Below are 22,928 nucleotides of genomic sequence, written 5' to 3'. Positions count from 1 at the left end.
CCACACCCAACCACCATGCAAGGGTGGTCAGACTGCCCAATCTGGTGGTTGTGACCACTCCCAATGCTCAGGAGAGTGATCACAACCATCCCTGAAGTTTGGTTAGGGCATGGGACAGGCTAGACAATTTTATTTATTTTTTATTTTTTTTTAAGCTAATATGACAGTGCTACATCGCATTGCTACCTCAATAAAACCTTTTTAACGGCTGACATTGGGGAGTTGTAAAAGAATTATAAGTCTAAAAATTTATGTTTCATGAATAATTTAAAGTAATAATATAATTTAAAAGTTATTGATTTTACAACATTAATTATTATATCTCTCACGGGATCAAATACAAAATTCTAACATAAATTTAATTTGTAAAAAAATAAAAAAATTAGGAGCGATACAACCACAACTTTGACCCAACTTCTAGACCAAATTTTTCTCTTTAATTTAAAGCTTTCTCTCTCCTTCACAGGTAGTTTATTTATTTTATCTTAAGAAAAAAGTTGGGTCAAAGTTGAGTTTAAGTTGTATATTATTATTTTGCAATTATTTAAGGTGAAAGTTTAAGAATGAAATAACAAAAGAAAAAACAAAAATCTAAAAAGCAATGTAAAAGCCATTGGTCTCTCCACCTTCCGTTCCATTTGCCCTCTCTCTCTCTCTCTCTCTCTCTTTGACTCTCTCTCTCTCTCTAGTGTAAATCCCGCACGGTAATTCTTAGCAATTCATATGCATATATTTATACGAAAAAGCTCGAATTTTGACCGTTAAAACCTCTCTCTCCAAGCTCATGATCAACCCAAATCCACCGATCGCTCAAGACCAAGGCTGATCGAACCGTGATAGGATTCGGCGATTTGATTTCAAGGGGAGAGAGAGAGAGAGAGAGAAAGAGAGAAAGAGCGATGTCGAATTATCAAGGGAACCACAATTACAACCAGAAGATCGACTACGTGCTGAAGGTGGTGCTGATCGGAGACTCGGCGGTGGGGAAGTCGCAGCTCTTGGCCCGGTTCGCGAGGAACGAGTTCAGCTTGGAGTCCAAGGCCACCATCGGGGTCGAGTTCCAGACCAAGACGCTTGTGATTGACCACAAGACGGTCAAGGCCCAGATTTGGGACACTGCTGGTCAGGAAAGGTGAACCAAAACCAAAAGTCACAATTTTTTTTTTTTGTCTTTTAAGTTTTTTTTTTTTTCTTTCATTGATAATGTTTTAATATATTTTGTTTTAGAGTATTGATTAAGTGATTCATGGTTTTCCATTATGGTATTTTATCATGTGTAATAATGATTTAATAGTGTTTTTGTTTGAATATTAAAAAAGTGATCTACCAGGTTTATGTCAATCTAATTAGTCTGCATTGGAGAAATTCTCTTGAACCCAATTTAAAAGAAAACTTTGTCCTTTTTTATAGGTGGTAATTTATAGTAGTATTAAGCTAGAAACGTTATTTAGTAGTATGTTACCATACGATTGAAATGATAGTGAAAATCAGCCTTTGATTTTTCTTTTTTACAGGCCCTTACTTATGTAAAGACCGATTTTCAATGTCACGATATCTCAGTTATATGACAGTCATGTAATAGCCTATTAAATAGCATTACTTACTCTTAAGCTTCTCACTTGTTGGGTGAGTTTAGGCTTACTGATGCTGCATGTTGAGGTGAGTCTAGACTTGCAAAGAGTATAGTTTTGTATGAATTTAGGTTTTTGGAACAAGTAGTATTGATGCTATCCAAATTTTGTAGTTTTTTCTCTTTTGGTGTGAATTGGGAATAAAAGGCCTTTTAGGGTTGATCAATTTTACTATAGTTATTGTATTTCTTTTGTATAGGAAGGTTTGTTGTCTTGATGAAACAGAGAGAGAAACAAGATCAATATTGTTGATTTGTATAAATGTAAAATTTTTTGGGTGCTGTGCTGTGATTTGTGTAACACTATCTTTGAAGTATAATTCTCATTGAGTTGAGTGAACTGTCTTATAAGATGAATTGTAATATGAATAATGTTAACGGGCATGAGGAACATATGCGACGATGAAAACAAAAAAACTTTTTAGTTTGTATGATATGTTAGAGTAGAGGCCTTGTTTAGTACTTATTCTATTTGCATTAGTTGACAGATAAGTTAGCAACCCATTTCGAATATGACGGTTCTTTGGGTCTTGATAAATTACAGATGAAGGTACGTTGGTTGAGGAGTTCAGTCAACAAGTTTACAGGGTTTGAGGTTTCCATAGAAGGGGAGTAGGGGGCATGCCTGAGATGGTATCAGAGCAAGAGATTCTACAAACCTTGGAATTGATTTATTATCAAGTAGTGGAATAGGATTCTGGGAGTTGATTTATATGAGAGCAATCGGTTCTGTAGACTGTAGGTGCAGAGTTACGTTAGAATGGCAGCATAGGATTTTATAGATTCTAAGGGTTGGTTTCCTGTGTACTAGAGAGTTCGATTAAGTCAAAAGAGAGAGAGAAAGATTAAGATTTCAGGTGACGAAGTAAAACGAGCTTGGTGATGGCTTTTTGGTACATTGGCTTTATTGGCCATAAAGAGAGAGAGAGAGAGAGACACTGGTGACGAAGAACCGATTGTGTCTTAAGATAAAGCATGTTGGAGTTAGAATGCTGAAGTGGATGTGTGCTTGGGTGTTTTGTGATGCCAAATAGTCATAAAACAGTTTTGGTTTCTGGAGCAGAACTCTGGTGACGAAGAACCGATTGTGTCCTAAGATAAAGCATGTTGAGGTGAATAATGACTGTTACAACAACTGGGGCAACATAATTGATACTTATCAAAAAAAAGATGGTAGGGTCATTAGTTAGAGAAGATCAGTGGTGTTGCTAGTAATAAGTCATAAGCTAGTGTAAGTTGAAGATGATAGAAGAAGGGGGATGATTCGACTCTGAGGGGAACACAGATCTCTTCAATAAGATGTGGAGACTAGAAATACCATGATCAATTGTAGGTAAGTTTTCAAAAGGTTGATATAGAAACAGGAACTTGCATTGGGAATTCAAAATGGTTGGACTAGACTAGGGGTGGCCATTTGTGTTCGCGTGTTGGGTTCAAGTCATGTTAAGGCATGCATATAAAATTATATAGGTAAACTAAAACCATAACCCGACCCATTTAATTAAACGGATTGGATGCCTCAATCATAATTCACCAATTTCGTATTAGGTTCGCGGGTCGTGTCAAAGTTTGTCAGCTTTAAAGCCTTGCTTCAGTATAGAGAGAGAGAGAGAGAGAGAGTGTGTGTGTGTGTGTGTTTATATACCATTTATTCAAAATGGTTCACAATTGTTCTGCTCACATTCTTGGTGCTAATCTCAGATACAGGGCAGTGACCAGTGCATACTACAGAGGTGCGGTGGGGGCGATGCTAGTGTATGACATTACCAAGCGGCAAACATTTGATCATGTGGCCAAGTGGTTAGAGGAGTTACGGGGCCATGCTGACAAAAATATTGTCATCATGCTTGTGGGCAATAAATCTGACTTGGGGTCCCTTCGAGCTGTACCTACAGAGGATGCAAAAGAGTTTGCCGAAAGGGAGAACCTCTTCTTCATGGAGACATCAGCCCTCGAGGCCATTAATGTTGAATCGGCCTTCCTCACGGTCCTCACAGAAATTTACCGGATCATCAGCAAGAAGGCTCTTGTTGCCAATGAAGAAGCAGCTGCGGCAGGAAGTTCATCACTCCTCAAGGGAACAAATATCCTTGTCCCTGGACGGGAGCCAGAACCTGAACGGAGGATCAGCTGTTGCAGCTCTTCGTAGGATTGCAATTTTTACCGTCAGTTAATATCTGACATGATCACAATCTTCTTTATTTAGGAATACTGTTGTAAAAAACCTTTTTTTTTTTTTTTTTTTAATACCAGGTTATTTTTTCCCTCTTGGGAATGGATTTGGCATGAGTTCAAACTTGAAATACTTTTGAATCTGATTTAGGCTTAGAATCTAATTTTGAATCATGACAGAGGGATTTTATGTTTGTAGAATATTTTGATTGATTGTCATAGCGCTGCTAGATTCATGACATGAACCGAGATTCTTTGCAAATTGGGGATTCTTTCAATTTTTCACCTCCTGCAAACAGATATGCAAATGAGAGAGGCCCCGGATGGCACTCACTTGTCCGAACACTCTTGTTTGGGTAAGTAGGTTTCATGATCTCTCTCAATTGCAGTTGCGCACGATACACAATTGTTCGTAAAACACTTGATTTTTCACATGCATTTTAAACTCAAAGTGTTATTTTTAAAATGTATGTGAGAGACAGATGTTCTGTTAATTCTATTATAATACACATGAGAAATTATATATATATATAGACAAATGTTAGTTTAATAGATGAAACTGGACTAAAAAAAAAAAGACGTTAGTTTAATAGATGAAACTGGACTCAAAATAAAAGACTCTGTTACACCATCAAAGCAAATTATGCAGAAAGTAGTGCTCTATAAATGCACTATTCCTGCGAATGTTTAACAATAACATATATTAAACATGGCATAATGCAACTGAAAGTTGTTCATGATACAAACAGACCGTATACATTGAGATCGAGCAGAATAACTGTAAAGCATATATGATCCTGCATGTGTGTGTACATATGCTCTTATTTCTAAGCATCAAGTGGAGTGAAGGTGAAGAAAATGTAGGATTAATTTAGATGGAAGCAGCAAAGGGGTTGAAGTGAACAACCGGAAGACATGTGAATGGTTGAGCCAAGTGTATAAAAATGCCTTTCCCAACTTCCATATTAATCTTACCGTTGTGTACGTCTCCACAAAACTTCCAATCAAAGCATTGAACCATGGCTGCAACTGTCAAATGCATCATAATCAACCCCAGCCTTGAGCCAGGGCAGCCTCTCCTCCCCGCACCAAAAGTAAGAAAAGTTTCTGCCACGGTACTTCGACCAGTTAGCATACAAAACAATTATTATAAAAATCTGAAACAATAATTTAGTAGAGATGTATCTTGTTACCTATGCCATGATCTTGTTTATGTTCCATGTTTTTGTGTTGTGTGTCGTCAGAAACCATGAACCTCTCTGGCAAGAACTCATTTGGGTTGTCCCATATCTCTGGATCTCTCATTATGGCATACAGATTGATTCCCACCGCAGTTTTTTGGAGGATGTCATAGCCTCCTATTTGACAGCTTTGGCGGCATTCTCTTGTTGTCACAGGTAATGGCGGATATAGTCTTAGTGTTTCTTTTACAACTGCTTGCAAGTAGGGGAGACTTGCGACATCAGATTCCTCGACCAGTCTAGTGCCGCCAACAACCGATCTTATCTCTTCTCTCAGCTTCTGGAATACACTTGGATGGTTGATGAGCTCAGCCATTACCCAAATGATCGCCTCTGCTAAGGTACCAGTGGCTCCCACGAAAATATCCTGCCAATAGATCGTGGACTTCTCTGAGTTAATTAAAAGAAAGCCAAGGCTTCGAGTTCGAGGGATAAATATAAATGCTTTCCAAATAATGATATTTAATAAACTGTTATATAACTGTCACAAAATTTGATGATGTGGCAGTAAAAAACAGCCATTGAATTCGAAAAAAAAAAAAAAAAAACCTAATTCACACAACCTTAAATATTTGGACTATTTTAACTCCATGATTTTCAAAGGAGAAATTATTGGTGTGAATAATTTATTCATATTTCTTCCATATTTACTACAAATTCAATTGATCAATTATTAGATTTGTGAGGTCCACCATTGACTTATGTGAGATCCATATAAATTTACAAATGTAATGGTTGATTTGTAAACTAAGATGAGAAAAATATTGACACTAATTATTTCTTTTTCCAAATGGAAAATGCTTAAGACATTACAATTATATTAGAAATTATTTGTGTCAATTTTTTTTTCATCTCATATGAAAAATAACCATTAACTAGATTTGTGGATTTATATGGACCCCACAAATTTAATAATTGATCTATTGACACAAATCATTTATCACACAAATTTACAACAAGTCAGTCACTCTATGCCAGCATGTAAAGAAACTAGCTAGCTTGTATAGGTTTCAAATTAAAAAAAAAAAATCAGTGAATGATCAAGTTGAAGAACTTACAAGCAAAAAAGCCTTGAGATGGGTTCTGCTCATGATATTGGCTTCAGCCTTATCATCACCGTACACCTTCAATAATATATCCATCAAATCTTCATTCTCTCTCTTCCCAATCTGATCTTCATGCTCCTTCAACATTCTTTCCAGAAGCTCATCAACCCCCTGGACATTATCCATGATCTCCTTTTTATACAACCAAAAAATCAATCTACTCAGCGGCCACAACGAATCCCCAATAAGCCCCGGCCCCTTGGAACCGCTCTCATAGGCGCTTTTCAGGAACCCCCTGATCCTGTCAGCATCATCACCTTTCTCCGAACACCTTGTGCTCATCGCCATCGTGCATATAGTATTGTTTGTGAGCTTCATGAGCTCAGCACCCACGTTCACAACCTCTTTTTTCTTACCACTCTCAACCAATCCACGCAAAAACTGGCCGAGCTCTTCCTCTCGGACAACCCGCGACCGCTCAAGCTGTCTGGGCGAGAGAAGCTCCGTCATGCAGAGTTTCTTGATGAACCGAAAATAATCACCATATGGGGCGGTGAAGAATCCGCACCTGGCGTAGGGCATTTCGTCGGCGAAAGGTATCTTGGGGTGCTGCGCGAAATCAAGATCGTGGGTTTTGAATATCTCGTTGGCCATGGCGGCCGACGAAACGACGATGCAGTCGGTAAAACCAAGTCGGATATAGAAGATAGAGCCGTATTTGGTGGCGAGGTTTTGCATGGATTTGTGAAAGGAGTCTCCGACGAGGTGAAGGTGGCCGATGATTGGGAGGGCGGGCGGGCTCGGAGGGTGGCTGCGCCGGCCGGTTGTTGTTGGCTTGTTGAAAAACAATATCAGTAGGAGTGCAGGCAAGAGGAAACAGAAGAAAATTAGTAAGAGATATTGGGTGATGACAGTCATGGTGCCTCTACCGCTACTCCACAAACTTGCTTCTCTCACTCTCGAGTTTCTTTATATATATATATATTGAAGGTGAGGGTTGGTAGCCCCTTGCAAGGGTGAGGGTTGGTAGCCCCTTGCAAGGGTGAGGGTTGGCAGCCGCATCCCCTCTCATCAAGGCGAGGATTGGTAGCCCTCAAAACTCTTTAGGGTTATCAATGCAAGCCTGCTCTACAGCCGAACAAGAAATGTGCGCTACTTAATTAAAATTTATTTTCTTCGATATATATATATATATATCTGAGGGTTCACCATAACATGCATTACAGTGTACGTGCCAATGATTTTGCAGTATTCATACATACATATATACTGTTCTGTTTACAAGCTGGATTTAAGGGGTCCAAAATCAATGTGTTTGAAGGTGCAAAATGAGTCCAGAGTGGGAGTCCGTTGGATCGCTCTTGCTCAAATATTCTTGATAGAATATGTCGTCGAATTTGGTTTCCCATCTTGTATAAAAAAAATCTTTACTTGAAAAACTTCAGTCTTCTTCCTGGTCATATTTTCAAGGAATTTTTTAAAAACATAAAGAAAGAATAAAAATTTTATATAAAAAAAAGGGTTAAATACTCCAAAATCCCCTGGAGTTTGGTAACTTTATTTTTTCCCCCCTGGGGTTTCATTTTTATCATAGGAGGTCCCTGTGGTTTTGATAAGTTACCAAATTAGTTCATCCGTTAGTTGACAATTAGTTGACCGTTAGGACTGACACGTGGACCAATCAGACGTCGACACGTGGCACATATATTAATTTTTAAATTTTTTTTAAAAAAATTAAAAATATATATATATATATATTTTTTTAAATTAAAAAAAAAGTATTAAAAAAAAAAAAAAAAAAAAAAGGGAAAACATTGGGGGTGGCCGAGCCACCCCCTTGGCCATTTGGGGGTGGCTCGGCCACCCCCTTTGGCCATGGGGGTGGCCTGGCCACCCCCATCTGGCCGGATGGGGGTGGCTCGCCAGATGGGGGTGGCCGAGCCACCCCCTGGGCACCCGGGGGTGGCTCGGCCACCCCCATCCGGCCAGATGGGGGTGGCCAGGCCACCCCCATGGCCAAAGGGGGTGGCCGAGCCACCCCCAAATGGCCAAGGGGGTGGCTCGGCCACCCCCAATTGTTTTTTTTTTTTTTTTTTTTTTAACATTTTTTTTAATTTTTTTTTTTTAAAAAAATTAAATTGGTGCCACGTGTCAACATCTGATTGGTCCACGTGTCAATCCTAACGGTCAACTAACAGATGGACTAACTTGGTTTTTTATCAAAACCCAGGGGGGTCCTGTGATAAAAATGAAACCCCAGGGGAGTAAAAATAAAGTTACTAAACCCCAGGGGGGTATTTAGTATTTAACCAAAAAAAAAAAACGAATATTTAAATAGAATAATAAAAATGCTAATTCGGTTTTAAAAAAGTTAATAGCTAAAATGGAGGAATATAATTTTTTTTTTTTTTTTGGGGATATAACCAAAATAAACAATAAATTTGATAAGCACGGCGTGAATGCTAAACGACCAACAAATCTTTAGTCTATATATATATATATAAATGAAAAATCTTTCGTCTAATTCCTAATTCTCATCTCTTGGCAACTTGGAAACAAAAACAAGCAACGTATATAGCTCACCTACATGAATTTGGTAATTATTATAGAACTACGTGGGAGTAGCTAGAAAGGCGGCTGTTCACAAGTTTGAAGTAAGTACATACAACTCTTTCATCTTCAACAAAACCTGTCTCTCTCTGACATGATTATATGTGTATGTTTGTGTTGGTCCATTAGCTGTGAATCCACCTAAAATTAAGGAAAACAAACTCAAGTGTTTTATGGACGGATGGACCTCAACATTAATTGCGCCGAATGGGCCTGTTTTTAGAAAAATCGCTAGGAGCGACATTGTGTCCCAATAGTTTGGTATTCATTTGTCACTGTCTTGGCACAATATTTGGATTTGGCATGAGTTCAAACTTGAAATACTTTTGAAACTGATTTAGGATGAAAATCTAACTTTGAATCATGACAGAGGGATTTTATGTTTGTAGAATATTGATTGATTGTCACAGTGCTGCTAGATTTACATGAATCGAAATTCTCTGCAATTGGGGATTCCTTCAATTTTCTACTTTCTGCAGTCATATATGCAAATGAGAGAGGCCCTGGATGGCACTCACTTGTCCGAGCACTTGTTTGGGTAAGTGGGTTTCATGACCTCTCTCAATTAAAGTCGAGTACGTTACACAATTGTTTGTAAAACACTTGATTTTCACATACATTTTAAATTTAAGTGTATTTTTTAAAATGCATGTGAGAGACAAAGATGTTCTATTAATCTTATTATAAATAGACATGAGAAATTATATAAATTTAGACAAATGTCAGTTTAATAGATGAAACTGAACTCAAAATAAAAGACGTTCCATTACACCTCCAATCATTTCTATCTTTTGCTTCAAAGTTTAACAAAAGCTAATCAAATAATCAGCTCCTCCGCATGTGAAAGTGCTTGTGGGATCATCATAGGCATAGCTATAAGCTGTAGGGCAAGAAGCCTTGAACACCTTCGCATAACTTGAAGGCTTGCACGTCTGAGGGCTGCCATAGGCTCCAGTGCAGCAATATTTGGCTGTATTAAACGCTAAGCAAGCACTTTTGCAGGCTACAACATGACCATTCCTCCTTACTTGCAAGCCATTAGGGCAATGTTTGTTCAAGTCCGAAAGACAACTTCGCTGCTTACAATTAGGACCTGATCCACCCGAAGGGACTATCGAAACACGCATGTTGTAGCCATCAACTAGGCTAACATTGTAGTAATCCACTGGACTATCTAGGGTAAACTCTACGAGGGTTACAGGTGGTGCACCGCCAGCCCCCGCACATTGCAGCTGGCCACCGCAGTCTCCCGTGAAGCATGTCCCTTTACCAGACTCATCAAACGAACACCAACGACGTCAAATAACTTAATTATTGTTGGTCATCAGGAATCTGCAAGAGAGACTATTATGAGCCTTTTGTATAGTACTGGTATCAAATATGCAGATGGGGAGCTGAGAAAGAACCACCCTGCAGAATTCATAGAAGAAGGGGGATGATTTGACTCTGAGGGGAACACAGATCTCATCAATAAGATGTGGAGACTAGAAATACCATGATCAATTATAGGTAAGTTTTCAAAAGGTTGATATAGAAATAGGAACTTGCATTGGGAATTCAAAATGGTTGGACTAGACTAGGGGTCGTGTTCGCGTACATAGAAAATTATATAGGTAAATCATAACTTGACTCATTTAATTAAACGGATTGAATGCCTCAATCATAATTCACCAATTTCGTATTAGGTTCGTGTAGAATTCGCGGGTCGTGTCAAAATTTGTCAGCTTTAAAGCCTTGCTTTTGTAGAGAGAGAGAGAGAGAGTTTATATATGATTTATTCAAAATGGTTCACAATTGTTATACTCACATTCTTGGTGCTCATCTCAGATACAGGGCAGTGACCAGTGCGTACTACAGAAGTGCGGTGGGGCGATGCTAGTGTATGACATTACCAAGCGGCAAACATTTGATCATGTGGCCAAGTGGTTAGAGGAGTTACGGGGCCATGCTGACAAAAATATTGTCATCATGCTTGTGGGCAATATCTGACTTGGGGTCCCTTCGAGCTGTACCTACAGAGGATGCAAAAGAGTTTGCCGAAAGGGAGAACCTCTTCTTCATGGAGACATCAGCCCTCGAGGCCATTAATGTTGAATCGGCCTTCCTCACGGTCCTCACAGAAATTTACCGGATCATCAGCAAGAAGGCTCTTGTAGCCAATGAAGAAGCAGCTGCGGCAGGAAGTTCATCACTCCTCAAGGGAACAAATATCCTTGTCCCTGGACAGGAGCCAGAACCTGAACGGAGGATCAGCTGTTGCAGCTCTTCGTAGGATTGCAATTTTTACCGTCAGTTAATATCTGACATGATCACGATCTTCTTTTTTCAGGAATACTGTTGTAAAAAACCTTTTTATTTTTATTTTTTTAATACCAGATTATTTTTTTCCCTCTTGGGAATGGATTTGGCATGACATCAAACTTGAAATACTTATGAAACTGATTTAGGCTTAGAATCTAATTTTGAATCATGATAGAGGGATATTATGTTTGTAGAATATTGATCGATTGTCATAGTGCTGCTAGATTCATGACATGAACTGAAATTCCCTGCAATTGGAAATTCTTTCAATTTTTTACCTCCTGGAATCAGATATGCAAATGAGAGAGCCCCGGATGGCACTCACTTGTCCGAACACATGTTTGGGTAAGTGGGTTTCATGACCTCTCTCAGTTACAGTCGAGCACATTACACAATTGTCCGTAAAACACTTGATTTTTCACATGCATTTTAAACTCAAGTGTATTTTTTAAAATGTATGGGAGAGACATAGATGCTTTGTTAATCCTATTATAAATACACATGAGAAATTATATATATATATATATATATATATATATATATATATATATATATATATATTTTAGTTTAATAGATGAAACTACGCTCTGTTACACCATCAAAGCAAATTCAGCAGAAAGTGCTCTATAAATGCACCATCCCTGCTAATGTTTATTAACAATGACATATATTAAACATGGCATGGAAAATGCAACTGAAAGTTGTTCATGATAGAAACAGCCAGTATACATTGAGATCGAGCAGAATAACCGTAAAGCATATATGATCCTGCATGCATGCGTCTTATTTCGAAGATGTAGGAATTTAGATGGAAGCAGCAAAGGGGTTGAAGTGGAGAACCGGAAGACATGTGAGTGGTTGAGCCAAGTGTATAAAAAGGCCTTTCCCAACTTCCATATTAATCTTACCGTTGTGTTCATCTCCACAAAACTTCCAATCGAAGCATTGAACCATGGCTGCAACTGTCAAATGCATCATAATCAACCCCAGCCTTGAGCCAGGGCAGCCTCTCCTCCCCGCACCAAAAGTAAGAAAAGTTTCTGCCACGGTACTTCGACAGTTAGCATACAAAACAATTATTATAAAAATCTGAAACAATAATTTAGTAGAGATGTATCTTGTTACCTATGCCATGATCTTGTTTATGTTCCATGTTTTTGTGTTGTGTGTCGTCAGAAACCATGAACCTCTCTGGCAAGAACTCATTTGGGTTGTCCCATATCTCTGGATCTCTCATTATGGCATACAGATTGATTCCCACCGCAGTTTTTTGGGGGATGTCATAGCCTTCTATTTGACAGCTTTGGCGGCACTCTCTTGTTGTCACAGGTAATGGCGGATATAGTCTTAGTGTTTCTTTTACAACTGCTTGCAAGTAGGGGAGACTTGCGACATCAGATTCCTCAACCAGTCTAGTGCTGCCAACAACCAATCTTATCTCTTCTCTCAGCTTCTGGAATACATTTGGATGGTTGATGAGCTCAGCCATTACCCATACGATCGCCTCTGCTAAGGTACCAGAGGCTCCCACGAAAATATCCTGCCAATAGATCGTGGACTTCTCTGAGTTAATTAAAAGAAAGCCATGGCTTCGAGTTCGAGGGATAAATATAAATGCTTTCCAAATAATGATATTTAGTAAACTGTTATTTTACTATCACAAAACTTGATGATGTGATAGTAAAAATCAGCCTTTAAATTCGTAAAAAAAAACCTAATTTTCAGTGTCATGTTATCCCGATTATATAACAATACTTTTACTAAATGAAAAAGGTATTTCATGCTAAAATAAATACAACCTTAAATATTTGGACTATTTTACCTCCATGATTTTCAAAGGAGAAATTATTGGTGTGAATAATTTGTCCATACTTACTACAAATTCAATCGATCAATCATTAGATTTATGAGGTCAACTATTGACTTATGTGGAATTCACAAAAATTTACAAATCTAATGATTGATTTGTAAACTGAGATGAAAAAAATATTGACACTAATCATTTCTTTTTCCAAATGGAAAATGCTTAAGACATTACAATTATATTAGAAATTATTTGTATCAATATTTTGTCCATCTCATCTGAAAAATAGCCATTAACTAGATTTGTAGATTTAAGTGGACCCCACAAATCTAATGGTTGACAAATTATTGACACAAATTATTTATCACACAAATTTACAAGAAGTCAGTCACTCTAGGCCAGCATGTAAAGAAACTAGCTTGTATAGGTTTCAACTTAAAAGAAAAAAAAAAAAAGAAAAAAAAAAAGAAAAATCAGTGAATGATCAAGTTATTGAAGAACTTACATACAAAAAAGCCTTGAGATGGGTTCTGCTCATGATCTTGGCTTCAGCCTTATCATCTCGGTACACCTTCAATAATATATCCATCAAATCTTCATTCTCTCTCTTCCCAATCTGATCTTCATGCTCCTTCAACATTCTTTCCAGAAGCTCATCAACCCCCTGGAAATAATCCATGGTCTCCTTTCTATACAGCCAAAAAACCAATCTACTCAGCGGCCCCAACGCATCCCCAATAAGCCCCGTCCCCTTGGAACCAATCTCATAGGCGATTTTCAGGTACCCCCTGATCCTGTCAGCATCATCACCTTTCTCCGAACACCTTGTGCTCATCGCCATCGTGCATATAGTATTGTTTGTGAGCTTCATGAGCTCAGCACCCACGTTCACAACCTCTTTTTTCTTACCACTCTCAACCAATCCTCGCAAAAACCGGCCGAGCTCTTCATCTCGGACAACCCGCGACCGCTCAAGCTGTCTGGGCGAGAGCAGCTCCGTCATGCAGAGTTTTTTGATGAACCGATAATAATCACCATATGGGGCGCTGAAGAATCCGCACCTGGCGTAGGGCAATTCGTCTGCGAAAGTTATCTTGGGGTGCTGCGCGAAATCAAGATCGTGGGTTTTGAATATCTCGTTGGCCATGGCGGCCGACGAAACGACGATGCAGTCGGAAAAACCAAGTCGGATATAGAAGATAGAGCCGTATTGGGTGGCGAGGTTTTGCAAGGATTTGTGAAAGAAGCCTCCGACGAGGTGAAGGTGGCCGATGATTGGGAGGGCGGGCGGGCTCGGAGGGCGGCTGCGCCGGCCGGTTGTTGTTGGCTTGTTGAAAAACAATATCAGTAGGAGTGCAGGCAAGAGGAAACAGAAGAAAATCAGTAAGAGATATTGGGTGATGACGGTCATGGTGCCTCTACCGCTACTGCACAAACTTGCTTCCCTCACTCTCGAGTTGCTTCATATATATATATATTGGCAGTGGGGGAGCCACTTGATGCATTGGCCCAAAGCTTTTAATTTTTTTTTTTTTTTTGTGGGAAAAAAATATATATTTTTACCTACCCTGTAATCAAGATACGGCACCCTCTCATCAAGGCAAGGATTGGTAGCCCTCAAAACTCTTTAGGCTATCCATGCTAGCCTGCTCTATGGTAAAAAAGGAAATGCTACTTAATAAAAATTTAGGGTTAATATTCTTTTGCGCCATGTGGTTTAGATGAAAATTTACGTTAGCGCCTCTAAAAACCCGACACATGGTCATGTGCTAAATTAAAAATGAAAAATATATCTTTTTTAAATTAAAAACTTTTAAAACATTAAAAAAAAAATTAAAAATTAAAAATTGATAAAAAAAAAAAAAAAAAAAAAAAAAAGATAGAAAGAAGAAAATTGTTTTTTGGAAGAAAAAAAATGGGGGTGGTTTCGGCCACCCCCATTTTAAAACAACCCTCTCCAAAGTTTTAAAGTTGAGGGTTTCCACACTCTAAAGTAGGGGTGGGCAAATTGACCGATTATCGATTACTGACTGTCTACCAACTGTGACTGAACTGAAATTAACCGTCAACCGGTAGTATTCGGTCAGTAATCGTTTAAGATTTTTATACTGATTCAGTAATCGGAACAAAATTTTGCTTATCGTTTAAGATTGTTATGGTGAACCCTCAGATGTATATATATCTCTCTCTCTCTCTCTCTCTCTCTCTCTCTCTGGGTTCACCAAAACATCACAGTGTGCCAATGATTTTGCAGTATTCATACATACATATATACTGCTTTGTTTACAAGCTGGATTTAAAGGGTCCAAAATCAATGTGATTGAAGGTGGAAAATGAGTCCAGAGTGGGAGTCCGTTGGATCGCTCTTGCTCAAATATTCTTGATAGAATATGTCATCGAATTTGGTTTCCCGTCTTGTATAAAAAATCTTTACTTGAAAAACTTCAGTCTTCTTCCCGGTCATATTTTCAAGGAATTTTTTAAAAACATAAAGAAAGAATATAAATTTTATTAAAAAATTGAATATTTAAATAGAATAATAAAAATGCTAAGTCGGTTTTAAAAAAGTTAATAGCTAAAATAGAGGAATATAATATATATATATATATATATAACCAAAATAAACAATAAATTTGATGAGCACGGCGTGAATGCTTAACGACCAACAAATCTTTAGTCTACCTACAAAATATATATATATATATATATATATATATATATATATAAATGAAAAATCTTTCGTCTAATTCCTAATTCTCATCTCTTGGCAACTTGGAAACAAAAACAAGCAACATATATAGCTCACCTACATGAATTTGGTAATTATTATAGAACTACGTGGGAGTAGCTAGAAAGGCGGCTGTTCACAAGTTTGAAGTAAGTACATACAACTCTTTCATCTTCAACAAAACCTGTCTCTCTCTGACATGATTATATGTGTATGTTTGTGTTGGTCCATTAGCTGTGAATCCACCTAAAATTAAGGAAAACAAACTCAAGTGTTTTATGGACCTTAACATTAATTGCGCCGAATGGGCCTGTTTTTAGAAAAATCCCTGGGAGCGACATTGTGTCCCAATAGTTTGGTATTCATTTGTCACTGTCTTGGCACAATATTTGGATTTGGCATGAGTTCAAACTTGAAATACTTTTGAAATTGATTTAGGATGAGAATCTAACTTTGAATCATGACAGAGGAATTTTATGTTTGTAGAATATTGATTGATTGTCACAGCGCTGCTAGATTTACATAAACCGAAATTCCCTGCAATTGGGGATTCCTTCAATTTTCTACCTTTTGCAATTAGATATACAAATGAGAGAGGCCCTGGATGGCACTCACTTGTCCGAACACTTGTTTGGGTAAGTGGGTTTCATGACCTCTCTCAATTGCAGTCGAGCATGTTACACAATTGTCCGTAAAACATTTGATTTTCACATGCATTTTAAACTCAAGTGTATTTTTTAAAATGCATGTGAGAGACACAAATGTTCTATTAATCTTATTATAAATAGACATGAGAAATTATATAAATTTAGACAAATGTCAGTTTAATAGATGAAACTGAACTCAAAATAAAAGACGCTCTGTTACACCTCCAATCATTTCTATCTTTTGCTTCAAAGTTTAACAAAAGCTAATCAAATAATCAGCTCCTTCGCATGTGAAAGTGCTTGTGGGATCATCATAGGCATAGCTATAAGCTGTAGGGCAAGAAGCCTTGAACACCTTCGCATAACTTGAAGGCTTGCACGTCTGAGGGCTGCCATAGGCTCCTGTGCAGCAATATTTGGGCGTATTAAACGCTAAGCAAGCACTTTTGCAGGCCACAACATGACCATTCCTCCTTACTTGCAAGCCATTAGGGCAATGTTTGTTCAAGTCCGAAAGACAACTTATCTGCTTACAATTAGGACCTGATCCACCCGAAGGGACTATCGAAACACACATGTTGTAGCCGTCAACTAGGCTAACATCGTAGTAATCCACTGGACTATCTAGGGTAAACTCTACGAGGGTTGTAGGCGGTGCACCGCCAGCCCCTGCACATTGCAGCTGGCCGCCGCAGTCTCCCATGATGGATGTCCCCTTACCGGACTCATCAAACGAACACCAACGACGTCAAATAACTTAATTATTGTTGGTCATCAGGAATCTGCAAGAGAGACTATTATGAACCTTTTGTATACTCCTAGCTAGTATCAAATATACAGATGGGGAGCTGAGAAAGAACCACCCTGCAGAATTCATAGAAGAAGGGGGCTGATTTGACTCTGAGGGAACACAGATCTCTTCAATAAGATGTGGAGACTAGAAATACCATGACCAATTGTAGGTAAGTTTTCAAAAGGTTGATATAGAAACAGGAACTTGCATTGGGAATTCCAAATGGTTGGACTAGACTAGGGGTGGCCATTCGTGTTCGCATACATATAAAATTATATAGGTAAATCATAACCTAACCCACTTAATTAAACGGATTGGATGCCTCAATCATAATTCGCCAATTTCGTATTAGGTTCGCAGTTAGTGTCAAAATTTGTCAGCTTTAAAGCCTTGCTTCTGTAGAGGGAGAGAGAGAGAGAGAGTGTGTGTGTTTATATATGATTTATTCAAAATGGTTCACAATTGTTCTGCTCACATTCTTGGTGCTAATGTCAGAATACAGGGCAGTGGCCAGTGCATATTACAGAGGTGCGGTGGGGGCGATGCTAGTGTATGACATTACCAAGCGGCAAACATTTGATCATGTGGCCAAGTGGTTAAAGGAGTTACGGGGCCATGCTGACAAAAATATTGTCATCATCCTTGTGGGCAATAAATCTGACTTGGGGTCCCTTCGAGCTGTACCAACAGAGGATGCAAAAGAGTTTGCCGAAAGGGAGAACCTCTTCTTCATGGAGACATCGGCCCTCGAGGCCATTAATGTTGAATCGGCCTTCCTCACGGTCCTCACAGAAATTTACCGGATCATCAGCAAGAAGGCTCTTGTTGCCAATGAAGAAGCTGCTGCGGCGGGAAATTCATCACTCCTCAAGGGAACAAATATCCTTGTCCCTGGACAGGAGCCAGAACCTGAACGGAGGATCAGCTGTTGCAGCTCTTCGTAGGATTGCAATTTTTACTGTCAGTTAATATCTGACATGATCACAATCTTATTTTTTCAGGAATACTGTTGTAAAAAACTTTCTTTTTTTTTTTTTAATACCAGGTTATTTTTTTCCCTCTTGGGAATGGATTTGGCATGAGTTCAAACTTGAAATACTTTTGAAACTGATTTAGGCTCAGAATCTAATTTTGAATCATGACAGAGGGATTTTATGTTTCTAGAATATTGATTGATTGTCATAGCGCTGCTAGATTCATGACATGAACCAAAATTCCCTGCAATTGGGGATTCTTTCAATTTTCTACCTCCTGCAATCAGATATGCAAATGAGAGAGGCCCCGGATGGCGTTCACTTGCCCGAGCACTTGTTTGGGTAAGTGGGTTTCATGATCTCTCTCAATTGCAGTCGCGCACGATACACCATTGTCCGTAAAACACTTGATTTTTTACATGCATTTTAAACTCAAGTGTAATTTTTAAACAGTACGTGAGAGACATAGAAGTTCTGTTAATTCTATTATAAATACACATCAGAAATTATATATATAGAGAGAGAGAGAGAAATGTTAGTTTAATAGATGAAACTGGACTCAAAATAAAAGACGCTCTGTTACACCATCAAAGCAAATTCTGCAGAAAGTAGTGCTCTATAAATGCACTATTCCTGCGAATGTTTATTAACAATAACATATATTAAACAAGGCATAATGCAACTGAAAGTTGGTCGTGATACAAACAGACAGTATACATTGAGATCGAGCAGAATAACTGTAAAGCATATATGATCCTGCATGTGTGTGTACACATGCTCTTATATCTAAGCATCAAGTGGAGTGAAGGTGAAGAAAATGTAGGATTAATTTAGATGGAAGCAGCAAAGGGGTTGAAGTGAACAACCGGAAGACATGTGAGTGGTTGAGCCAAGTGTATAAAAAGGCTTTTCCCAACTTCCATATTAATTTTACCGTTGTGTCCATCTCCACAAAACTTCCAATCAAAGCATTGAACCATGGCTGCAACTGTCAAATGCATCATAATCAACCCCAGCCTTGAGCCAGGGCAGGCTCTCCTCCCCGCACCAAAAGTAAGAAAAGTTTCTTCCACGGTACTTCGACCTGTTAGCATACAAAACAATTATTATAAAAATCTGAAACAATAATTTAGTAGAGATGTATCTTGTTACCTATGCCATGATCTTGTTTATGTTCCATGTTTTTGTGTTGTGTGTCGTCAAAAACCATGAACCTCTCTGGCAAGAACTCATTTGGGTTGTCCCATATCTCTGGATCTCTCATTATGGCATACAGATTGATTGCCACCGCAGTTTTTTGGGGGATGTCGTAGCCTCCTATTTGACAGCTTTGGCGGCACTCTCTTGTTGTCACAGGTAATGGCGGATATAGTCTTAGTGTTTCTTTTACAACTGCTTGCAAGTAGGGGAGACTTGCGACATCAGATTCCTCAACCAGTCTAGTGCTGCCAACAACCGATATTATCTCTTCTCTCAGCTTCTGGAATACATTTGGATGGTTGATGAGCTCAGCCATTACCCATATGATCGCCTCTGCTAAGGTACCACTGCCTCCCACGAAAATATCCTGCCCATAGATGGTGGACTTCTCTGAGTTAATTAAAAGAAAGCCAAGGCTTGGAGTTCGAGGAATAAATATAAATACTTTCCAAATAATGATATTTAGTAAACTGTTATATAACTATCACAAAATTTGATGATGTGGTAGTAAAAATCAGCCTTTGAATTCATAGAGAATTTTTTTTTTTAAAAAAAAAAAACATAATTTTCACTGTCATGTCATCCCGATTATATAACAATACTTTACTAATAAAAATGGCAAAAGGTATTTCATGCTAAAATAAATACAACCTTAATTTGGACTATTTTAACTCCGTGATTTTCAAAGGAGAAATTATTGGTGTGAATAATTTGTCCATATTTCTCTCATATTTACTACAAATTCAATCGATCAATCATTAGATTTGTGAGGTCCACCATTGACTTACGTGGAATCCACATAAATTCGAAAATCTAATGGTTGATTTGTAAACTGAGATGAGAAAAATATTAACACTAATAATTTCTTTTTCCAAATGAAAAAAAAAAAAATGCTTAAGACATTACAATTATAATAGAAATGATTTGTGTCAATATTTTTTCTATCTGATCTGAAAAATAGCCATTAATTAGATTTGTGGACCCCACAAATCTAATGGTTGATCTATTGTTGACAAATTATTGACACAAATCATTTATCACACAAATTTACAACAAGTCAATCACTCTACGCCAGCATATATGTAAAGAAACTAGCTTGTATAGGTTTCAAATTAAAAAAAGAAGGGAAAATTACTTTTTACCCCCCCCCCCCCTCCCGAAGTTGGCAATGTTTTTCAATTCGACCTCCAAAGTTTCAATTTTTGCAATCCACCCTACAAAGTTTCAATTTTTTTTCAATTCAGCCATTCCGTCAGTCAAAGACATTTTGACTGACGGAACAGTAATCACGTGCGGTGCACGTGATCACTTATGGTCTTTTCGTACCCAAAATACCCCCATCCCTTCTAAACGCACTCACGCTTGTCAATGAAGAGAAAAAGCTTCATCATCGTCAATGGGTTCCAATGGCCATTGTGAAACATCCCCATTTCTCTCTTCTTGCTTATCCTCTGTTCTATAAAACCAAAACAGAGGCCAATAATGGGATTTGTATCTCAAGTGAAAATTGGTATACTTGAATTTTGCCATGAAATCTCAATGCCCATAAAATCAATTTGTTCTTGATAGGCTTCCAAAGAAGAGAGGTCTGGGTGTTTGCGAAGGGTGTAGGGATGTGAGGTTCTTGCCTTGTGTTTTAGTTGCGCGGGTCTTCCTCGAGCTTGAAGAAGATGTTGAGCACCACGTCGTCGGAGAGCTTCAAGAACACTGTGCTCATCATTGTTTTGATCGAATATTATCGGGTTTCACTTTGGATTCGGGTAGATTTAGCGAAATGGGCATGGCTTTCTCGTGAATTCGTGAGATGGGTATGGATTGCTTTTCCCTGTCGTGATTTTTGAGAGAAGTATGAGTTGGGTTTTGCAGTGTCCTTTTGCTTTTCCTTCCAACATTTTCTCAGGAAACAAACAGAGCATTGAAGCAAACAAATCTTATTTCTTGTGAATGAGAAATGAAATCAATGCCAAAAAGTGTCAGTTGAAAGTAACTTCCAACTAATCCAGAATAACCAAGAATCCAGAAAATCGAAAAAAATAAAAAGATGAATCCCTTTTGCTTTCCCTTCTTACATTTTCTCGGGAAGCAAACAAAGCATCTACAGATGCTGCTGAAGGCAAAGGGAGAAGAAACAGGGATAAGGTTATTTTGGGTACGAAAAGGCCATACATGATCACGTGCACTGCACATGATCACTGTTCCGTCAGTCAAAACGGCTTTGACTGACGGAATGGCTGAATTGAAAAAAAATTGAAACTTTGTGGGGGTAGATTGCAAAAATTGAAACTTTGGAGGTCGAATTGAAAATCGCTGCCAACTTCGGGCGGTAAAAAGTAATTTTCCCAAAAAAGAAAAATCAGTGAATGATCAAGTTAAAGAACTTACAACCAAAAAAGCCTTGAGATGGGTTCTGCTCATGAACTTGGCTTCAGCCTTATCATCTCGGTACACCTTCAATAATATATCCATCAAATCTTCATTCTCTCTCTTCCCAATCTTATCTTCATGCTCCTTCAATATTCTTTCCAGAAGCTCATCAAGCCCCTGGACACTATCCATGATCTCATTTCTATACAGCCAAAAAACCAATCTACTCAGCGGCCCCAACGCATCCCCAATAAGCCCCGGCCCCTTGGAACCAGCATCATAGGCCTTTTTCAGGTACCCCCTGATCCTGTCAGCATCATCACCTTTCTCCGAACACCTTGTGCTCATCGCCATCGTGCATATAGTATTGTTTGTGAGCTTCATGAGCTCAACACCCACGTTCACAACCTCTTTTTTCTTACCACTCTCAACCAATCCACGCAAAAATCGGCCGAGCTCTTCCTCTCGGACAACCCGCGACCGCTCAAGCTGTCTGGGCGAGAGCAGCTCCGTCATGCAGAGTTTCTTGATGAACCGATAATAATCACCATATGGGGCACTGAAGAATCCACACCTGACGTAGGGCAGTTCGTCGGCGAAAGTTACCTTGGGGTGCTGTGCGAAATCAAGATCGTGGGTTTTGAATATCTCGTTGCCCAAGGAGGCCGACGAAACGACGATGCAGTCGGAAAAACCAAGTCGGATATAGAAGATAGAGCCGTATTGGGTGGCGAGGTTTTGCATGGATTTGTGAAAGAAGTCTCCGACGAGGTGAAGGTGGCCGATGATGGGGAGGGCGGGCGGGCTCGGAGGGTGGCTGCGCCGGCCGGTTGTTGTTGGCTTGTTGAAGAACAATATCAGTAGGAGTGCAGGCAAGAGGAAACAGAAGAAAATTAGTAAGAGACACTGGGTGATGATAGTCATGGTGCCTCAACCGCTACTCCACAAACTTGCTTCTGTCACTCTCGAGTTTCTTCATATATATATATATGGGTGAAGTAAGCACGCCAGTGCAATTTTTTTTTTTTTTTTGCATTAAAATATTAAAAAAAAAAATTCCTGCACGGCGTGCTAAGCACGCCGTGTACTTTGAATCACGACTCTATATATATATATAGGCAGTGGCGGAGCCACTTGATGCATTGGCCCAAAGCTTTTAATTTTTTTTTTTTTTTTTGTGGGAAAAAAAATATATTTTTACCTACCTAGTACCCAAGACACGGCACCCTCTCATCAAGGCGAGGATTGGTAGCCCCCAAAACTCTTAGGTTATCCATGCTAGCCTGCTCTACAGCCGAAATGGAAATGCGCACTACCTAATTAAAATTTATTCAATTCGCTTTCTTCAATGTACTTCTTTTATATATATATGAGGGTTCACCATAACATTACAGTGTGCTAATAATTTTGCAGTATTC

The 22,928-nt window shown here is 38.7% G+C and overlaps 5 protein-coding genes and 2 pseudogenes across 5 annotated transcripts; 2 read left to right on the top strand and 5 right to left on the bottom strand.

The window, feature by feature from the left end:
• Window positions 1-639: 639 nt before the first annotated feature.
• On the top strand, window positions 640-3,976 carry LOC132181398 (ras-related protein RGP1). Its single transcript, XM_059594603.2, has 2 exons — window positions 640-1,132; window positions 3,332-3,976. The coding sequence occupies exons 1-2, from the start codon at window positions 900-902 to the stop codon at window positions 3,777-3,779; spliced, it is 681 nt and encodes a 226-aa protein (XP_059450586.1). The 5' UTR covers window positions 640-899; the 3' UTR covers window positions 3,780-3,976.
• Window positions 3,977-4,402: 426 nt separating this feature from the next.
• On the bottom strand, window positions 4,403-7,012 carry LOC132191754 (cytochrome P450 705A20). The gene is made up of 3 exons (XM_059606847.2): window positions 6,102-7,012; window positions 4,996-5,410; window positions 4,403-4,909 (listed from the first exon to the last, which is right to left on the bottom strand). The coding sequence occupies exons 1-3, from the start codon at window positions 7,005-7,007 to the stop codon at window positions 4,674-4,676; spliced, it is 1,557 nt and encodes a 518-aa protein (XP_059462830.2). The 5' UTR covers window positions 7,008-7,012; the 3' UTR covers window positions 4,403-4,673.
• A 2,490-nt stretch (window positions 7,013-9,502) lies between these two features.
• Window positions 9,503-9,991, bottom strand: LOC132167939 (pathogenesis-related thaumatin-like protein 3.5; the record flags this gene model as incomplete). The annotated part of the gene is made up of 1 exon (XM_059578987.2): window positions 9,503-9,991. A coding segment is annotated over one exon (489 nt), but the record flags the coding sequence as incomplete, so codon positions are not given.
• A 1,598-nt stretch (window positions 9,992-11,589) lies between these two features.
• Window positions 11,590-14,226, bottom strand: LOC132163735 (cytochrome P450 705A20-like). The gene is made up of 3 exons (XM_059574106.2): window positions 13,310-14,226; window positions 12,126-12,540; window positions 11,590-12,040 (listed from the first exon to the last, which is right to left on the bottom strand). The coding sequence occupies exons 1-3, from the start codon at window positions 14,213-14,215 to the stop codon at window positions 11,805-11,807; spliced, it is 1,557 nt and encodes a 518-aa protein (XP_059430089.2). The 5' UTR covers window positions 14,216-14,226; the 3' UTR covers window positions 11,590-11,804.
• Window positions 14,227-16,432: 2,206 nt separating this feature from the next.
• Window positions 16,433-16,921, bottom strand: LOC132167993 (thaumatin-like protein pseudogene; annotated as a pseudogene).
• Window positions 16,922-17,460: 539 nt separating this feature from the next.
• Window positions 17,461-17,916, top strand: LOC132173673 (ras-related protein RGP1 pseudogene; annotated as a pseudogene).
• A 555-nt stretch (window positions 17,917-18,471) lies between these two features.
• LOC132167547 (cytochrome P450 705A20-like) lies at window positions 18,472-22,464 on the bottom strand. The gene is made up of 3 exons (XM_059578553.2): window positions 21,529-22,464; window positions 19,099-19,513; window positions 18,472-19,030 (listed from the first exon to the last, which is right to left on the bottom strand). The coding sequence occupies exons 1-3, from the start codon at window positions 22,432-22,434 to the stop codon at window positions 18,777-18,779; spliced, it is 1,575 nt and encodes a 524-aa protein (XP_059434536.2). The 5' UTR covers window positions 22,435-22,464; the 3' UTR covers window positions 18,472-18,776.
• Window positions 22,465-22,928: the final 464 nt, after the last annotated feature.

This window comes from Corylus avellana, chromosome 2 (genome assembly GCF_965113065.1).
Source record: "Corylus avellana chromosome 2, dhCorAvel1.hap1.2, whole genome shotgun sequence".
NCBI classification, from domain to species: domain Eukaryota; kingdom Viridiplantae; phylum Streptophyta; class Magnoliopsida; order Fagales; family Betulaceae; genus Corylus; species Corylus avellana.
This window is presented reverse-complemented; position numbering and strand designations above follow the sequence as displayed.